We start from the raw sequence: 6,579 nt of genomic DNA on the forward strand, positions 1-6,579 counted from the left end.
GCGGCCGCTGCACTTTAGTCTGGGTGACAGAGTGAGACTCCAACTCAAAAAAAAAAAAAGAACTCCCTAGCTCAGCACTTTTGGTGACTGAGAAGGGAAGATTGCTTGAGTTTTGAGACCAACCTGGGCAACATAGTGAGATATCATGTCTACAAAAAATTAAAAAATTAGCTGGGTGTGTGGTGGTATGTACCTGTAGTCCTAGCTATTTGGGAGGCACAGGTGTAAGGACCACACAGGAGGTCAAGGCTGCAGTGAGCCATGATTGTGCCACTGCACTCCAGCCTGGACAACAGAGTGAGAACCCAACTTAATAAAATAAAATAAAAGAACCAATGAAGGAGATTAGGAAGAAGTGGCCAGAAGAATAAAAGAAAATATAAGAAAATACAGTATCATGAAAGTTAAGGAAGAGTATATCAAGAAGATTTTAAAGGAAAGAAATGAGAAATTGTTATAGTCTGTTGAGTTGGAAAAGTAAGGGGAAGCAAGACAGAAATATCCATTTGATATGGGAAAAAGTATCTTGATGTTGACCTTGTAGAGAGAACTTTGAGGGGAGTGGTAGGGCAGGAGCCAAGTTGCAGAGCAAGGTGAATGAGAAGTGGAAAACAGCTTTTTCAAAGTTTGGTGGTGAAAGAGAAAAGATAGTAGCTAAAGGTAAGTGTAGGGTCAGGTTAAGATGAGAAAGACTTGCTGACATTTAAATGTTTATGAAACAGCTGGGCTCGGTGGCTCAGCCTGTAATCCCGCGCTTTGGGAGGCTGAGGTGAGTGGATTGCCTGAGCCCGTGGGTTTGAGACTCGTCTGGGCAACTTGGCGAGACCTCATCTCTACAGTAAATCAAAAAATTAGCCGGGCGTGGTAGCGCGCGCCTGTAGTTCCAGTAACTTGGAAGGCTGAGGCGGAAGGATCGCCGGAGCCCAGCAGGTCCAGGCTGCGGTGTCTGGGAGCGGCCACTGCACTCTAGTCTGGGCGACAGAGTGAGACTCCAACTCAAAAATAAATAAAATAAATAAATGCTTATGAACTGAAGCTAGTAGAGAGAGAGGTTGAAAATACAGGAGAGAGAAAGGACAGTTGATGGAGTGGAAGGACATTAAAGGGTTTGGACTTTAAAAGACATGTAAAGGGCCTTAGGAGAAGGGGTCTTTCTTGTGTTGTGACAGAAAGAAAGAAAGAATGAGTGTATACATAGCCAACCTGTGTTATTTTTATTGTTCTGTTGAGATAGGCTCTTAATGAAGTAGATGATGAAGAAGGAACTGTTGATAGCCAGTCAGAAGAAAGCGAGAATGAGTTAGATAACTCTCTAAACTCTCAGTCTAACACGAATACAGACAGGTATGTATATATGGCATCAATATTTACAACTCTCACCTTTTCTTATTTTTAGTGAGAAAGCAGAATTTATCGAGAGGACAGAAAAGTGGGAGAGGATCCAAAGGGGTTGCCTAACTCTCACCTTTTTTCCAAGCCTATTTCAAATGTTTGTTTATTGTATTATCTTTTTTATTAGGAGATTATTTTTAAAAATTTGTTACTTTGATATAATTTCAAAAAAGGTAAGAATAGTATACAAAGCTCTTATACAGTCTTTACTCAGATTCACCAATTGTTAACATTTCCCGCATTTGCTTTTTCTCTTTTCCTGAGTACACACACACACACACACACACACACACACACACACACACACACACACACACACACACAGAGTCACACTCACACTCACACTCTCATACACTTTTAAAGAGTCATTTGGAGCCGGGCTCGGTGGCTCAGCCTGTAATCCCGCGCCTTTTGGAAACTGAGGTGAGTGGATTGCCTGAGCCCGCGGGTTTGTGACCCGCGAACTTGGGGAGACCTCATCTCTACAATAAATAAAAAAATTTGCCAGGCATGGTAGCGCACGCTTGTAGTTCCAGCTACTCGGAAGGCTGAGGCGGAAGGATCGCCGGAGCCCAGCAGGTCGAGGCTGCGGTGGCTGGGAGCGGCCACTGCACTCCAGTCTGGGTGACAGAGTGAGACTCCAACTCAAAAAAAAAAAAGACCAAAAAACAAAACAAAACGAAAAAAAGAGTCATTTGGGAGTACGCTGTATACTTCATGTTCCTTTATCCCTAAATATTTCAGAGTGTGATTCCTAAGAACAAGAGCATTCATTTACACAGAATTACAATACAATGATCACAATCAAGAAATTACATTGCTTTGGTACTATTATCTAATCTGCAGACCTTATTTAGATTTCTCCAATTATCCTAATATTATTTACGTGTTTTGTTTTGTTTTGTTTTGTTTTAAGTTGGAGTCTCACTCTGTCTCCCAGACTGGAGTGCAGTGGCACACTCACAGCCACCCCAGTGTCTAGCTGCGGAGCTCAGGCAATCCTTCTGCCTCAGCCTTCCAAGTAATTGGAACTACAGGCACATGCTACCATGCTGGTCTAATTTTTTTATTTATTGTAGAGATGAAGTCTTGCAAAGTCACCTGGGCTGTTCTCGAACCCATGGGCTCAGGCAGTCCCTCACCTCGGCCTCCCAAAGTGCTGGGATTACAGGTTTGAGCCACCACGCCCAGCCTGTATTTATGTTTTTTTATATGATCGAAGAACCAGTCATGATTACATGCATTGAGTTTCCATGTCTTTCACATGTTTCTTTGTCTTTCATGACATTTTTTGTAGTTTTGAAGTACAGAGCAGTTATTTTCTAGAGTTTCCTCTAATTTGGCTTTGTCTGGTATTTCATCATTATTGGACTCAGTTACACATTTTGGGCGAAGTAGTTTTGAAGTGCCTCAGAAATACCTCTAAGTCCTTCTCAGTGCATCATATCAAGAGGCAGTGATACCATTGATTTCTTTATTGATGTTGTTAACTTTCCTCTTCTGGTTAAAGTGAATTTGCCAGATTCCTTTAATGAGTTTTAATCTATTTTTCTTGTATTTATTTTGATGTTCATTTGTCACAGATTTAGTAAATAAAAGCTTCTTCAAGTCATTCCAACATGGTTTTTTTTAAGCATTTAATTTCTGGCACAACATGGGTTTTATACTTACCCTTCCCATTCTCTGGAATCAGTCATTTCTTCAAGAAGCTCTGGTTCATCTCATTGAAGAAGAGTGTTTAGAAATCAAGATCTAAGTATTAGATTATTTATTGTACATGACATGCATTGCTTTTAGACCCTTTAAGCAGACACACACATATGAGCACATCTACCTATAGTCATATACATTTGCATATATACATATTAATATATATTTCTCTGTCTATTTAGCTATAAATCAAGAATTTATATTTATGCCTCCAAGTCCATTTAGCACTATTGGATTTTTCTTAGCTTTCTTCCATTCTATATTTGTATTCTCCTACACTGAGAATCATGTCTTCAAACATTACACATATAGTTATTCATATTCAGTCCTGCAGTACATAGAAAGCAGTTTTGGAATTGTTGCTCCCATGCCACTACAGAAATAAACCTACTAAGTAGAGTTCAAGATTTGTTTGCAGCATTTTAAAGGTTATTGTACTTATTTGAAATATAATTAGGTTTATTTGTTTCTGTTTGTATACACTTTAGATTTTTCCCTCTACCTTTTTGATAAAACTACAGTAACTCCCCTACATACATGCCTTCAAGTTCCAAACCTTAACCATGCACATATGCATTTTCTTAATGTATCATTTCTCTCCACCAGGTGTCAGTATAGCCTGTTAAATACCTACAGTACCATATAGTCAGTTGTGTTAGTTGGGTATCTAAGCTAACTTTGTTGGACTTACAATAAATGAACTCATGCACGTACTTTTAGAACCGAACTTGTTCGTATGTTGGGGACTTCTGTATACTAAAAGGTATTTTCAGAGTAGTGTCACCCATTCCCTATTCCTTCTAACCAGTTCCCATCAACCCTTATCTTTGTAGGTAACCCAATTTCATTAGATTTCGGTTTATTCTTCCTGTGTTTCTTCTTATAAATGTGAGCAGATACATCTTATTTTCTCTTCTACATAAAAGAGAGCGTACCATGGCTTTTTTTTTTTTAATTATTACTTAAAAAATGTATTTTGGAAATTACCCCATAGCTATTTATACATTTCTTGAAATTGTTTTTCATTTTTATAGCAAAACAAAAGAGCCTCCCTCATATAAGGATACACATGATTTGCATTTAGGGCTTACCCAGATAAACCAGAGTCATCTTCCCATCTCAATATCCTTAACTTAATCACATCTGCAAAGTCCCTTTATAGTCAGATAAGGCAACATTCCAGGGATTAGGTTGTAGGTGTGTGTGGGGGGGGTCTTTTCCAGCCTACAATAGACAATACTGTATTATTATTATTATTATTATTTTTTTGAGTTGGAGTCTCACTCTGTCGCCCAGACTGGAGTGCAGTGGCCGCTCCCAGCCACCCTAGCCTCGACCTGCTGGGCTCCAGCGATCCTTCCGCCTCAGCCTTCCAAGTAGCCGGAATTACAGGCATGTGCTTCCACGCCCGGCTGATTTTTTTGGTTTATTGTAGAGATGAGGTCTCGCTGCCCAGGCGGGTCTCGAACCCGCAGGCTCAGGCAATCCACTCAACTCAGCCTCCCAAAGGCGCAGGATTACAGGCTGAGCCACCGATCCCGGCTTACTGTATTGTTTTTGTTGTTGTTGTTATTATTTCATGAGACCTCACTCTTTTTTTTTTTTGAGTTGAAGTCTCACTCCGTTGCCTAGGATGGAGTGCAGTTGACCTGCTGGGCTCTGGGGATCCTTCCTTCCTGAGCCGGAACTACAGGTGTGTGCTACCACACCCAGCTAATTTTTTGATTTATTGTAGCGATGAGGTCTCGCCAAGTTGCCCGGGCTGGTCTCAAATCCACGGGCTCAGGCAATCCACTCGCTTCAGCCTCCCAAAGTGCTGGGATTACAGGCTGAGCCACCGAGCCGGCCGAAACCTCACTCTTAAGGAGTATATATTAGAGACAGTAATGTGAGTTTCAGACTGATATGAATTTATTTGCCCAACTTGTGTAGGAGTGTAATTACAACATCCTTCTTTCCTTCCTCCCTCCCTTCCTTCCCTTTCTTCCTCCCTCTCTCCCTCCCTCCTTCCTTCCTTCCTTTCTTTTTACTTTTAAAAATGTGCAGTACAATTCAGAGTTAAATACATACATGGTCATTATACAGGTAAAGTGTGGGTACCCTAATTGATGTTATGTGCCCCACCCCGCAGTGTCCCATTACTGCCAATCCCTTTCTTATAGTATTATGATAAATGTTCAGGGTCCACTTAAGAGTGAGTACATGTGGTACTCAGATCTTTGTGATAAATCACTGAGTATTATGGACTCTAATTCCATCCAGGTTGCTGCAAAGTTTATAATTTTTTTTTCTTTATGGTGGCATGATCTTTCATCTTATAAATGTGGCACATTTTCTTTATTCAGTCCACTTTTGATGAGCGGCACGATTGGTTCCATGGTTTTGCTATTGTGAATAGTGCTGCAATAAACGTGTGTGTAGTTATCTTTTTTATAGAGTGATTTGCATTCCTCTGGGTTCATTCCCGGAAGGGGATTGCTGGGTTGTATGGAAAGTTGTTTTTTGGTTTTTTTTTTCAGATTTTTTTGGAAATCATCACACTGTTTTCCACAGAGGTTGTACTGGTTTACATTCCCAACGAAAGTGTAGAAGTGTTCCCTTTTCCTCACATTCTCTCCAGCATCTGTTGTTTTTTGAGTTATTGATAATGACCATCCTGTCTGGAACTAGCTGGTATCTCAGTGTGGTTTTAATTTGCATTTTATTGATGACTAGTAAGGCGGGGCATTTTTTCATGTATCTGTTGACTGCTAATATGTCTTCTGAGAAGTGTCTATTCATATCTTTTCCCCTTTTAAAAATAGGGTTGTTTGTTTGTTTTCCTTTCAGCATGTTTGAGTTCTCTGTAGATCCTGAATGTTAGGTCTTTGTCAGATTTACAGTTGGCAGATATTTTTTCCCTTGGGCTGTTTCCCCAATCTCATGATGGTCCTTGGGCTGTTTCCCCAATCTCTTGATGGTTTCTTTTGCTTTGCAGAAGCTTTTCAGTTTGAGGTCCCACTTGTCTATCTTATCTTTTATGGCATTCACTTTTGGAGAGTTGATCAGGAATTGGTTGCCTGTTCTAATTCCATAAGGGTGTTTCTTACATTTTCTTCTAAGATTCTTATAGTTTGAGGTTTTACATTTAGGTCTTAGATCCATTTAGAGTTGGTCAGCCAGTTTTCCAAGCACATTTACTGACTAGGTTCTCGTCTCCCCATTGGTTGTTGGTGGAGGCTTTGTTGAAGAGGAGTTGGTTGAAAAATTGAATCCCGTTCCATTGGTCTATATGCCTATTCTTGTACCAATACCAGGCTGTTTTGATTATTGTAGCTTTATAGTGGAGTTTGAAGTCTGGAAGAATGATGCCTCCTCTTGTTTTGTTTTGTTTTGTTTTGTTTCTAAGGATTGTTTTGGCTATTCATGGTCTTTTATGTTTCCATATGAATTTCTGTATTGTCATTTCCAGGTCTGAGAAGAATGATGTTGGTGATT

General features: G+C 40.0%; 1 protein-coding gene across 1 annotated transcript in view; it reads left to right on the top strand.

Annotated features, from left to right (window-relative positions):
• The window catches only part of SPICE1 (spindle and centriole associated protein 1), a 67,192-nt gene that overhangs the window by 31,204 nt on the left and 29,409 nt on the right, over positions 1-6,579 (top strand). The window contains exon 7 of the mRNA XM_008055470.2: positions 1,235-1,344. Within this exon, the coding sequence (XP_008053661.1) occupies positions 1,235-1,344 (110 nt within the window). The remainder of the gene's footprint in view (positions 1-1,234; positions 1,345-6,579) is intronic.

Source organism: Carlito syrichta, unplaced genomic scaffold (assembly GCF_000164805.1).
Source record: "Carlito syrichta isolate Samal-C Ts95f unplaced genomic scaffold, Tarsius_syrichta-2.0.1 Scaffold301859, whole genome shotgun sequence".
Lineage (NCBI taxonomy): Eukaryota > Metazoa > Chordata > Mammalia > Primates > Tarsiidae > Carlito > Carlito syrichta.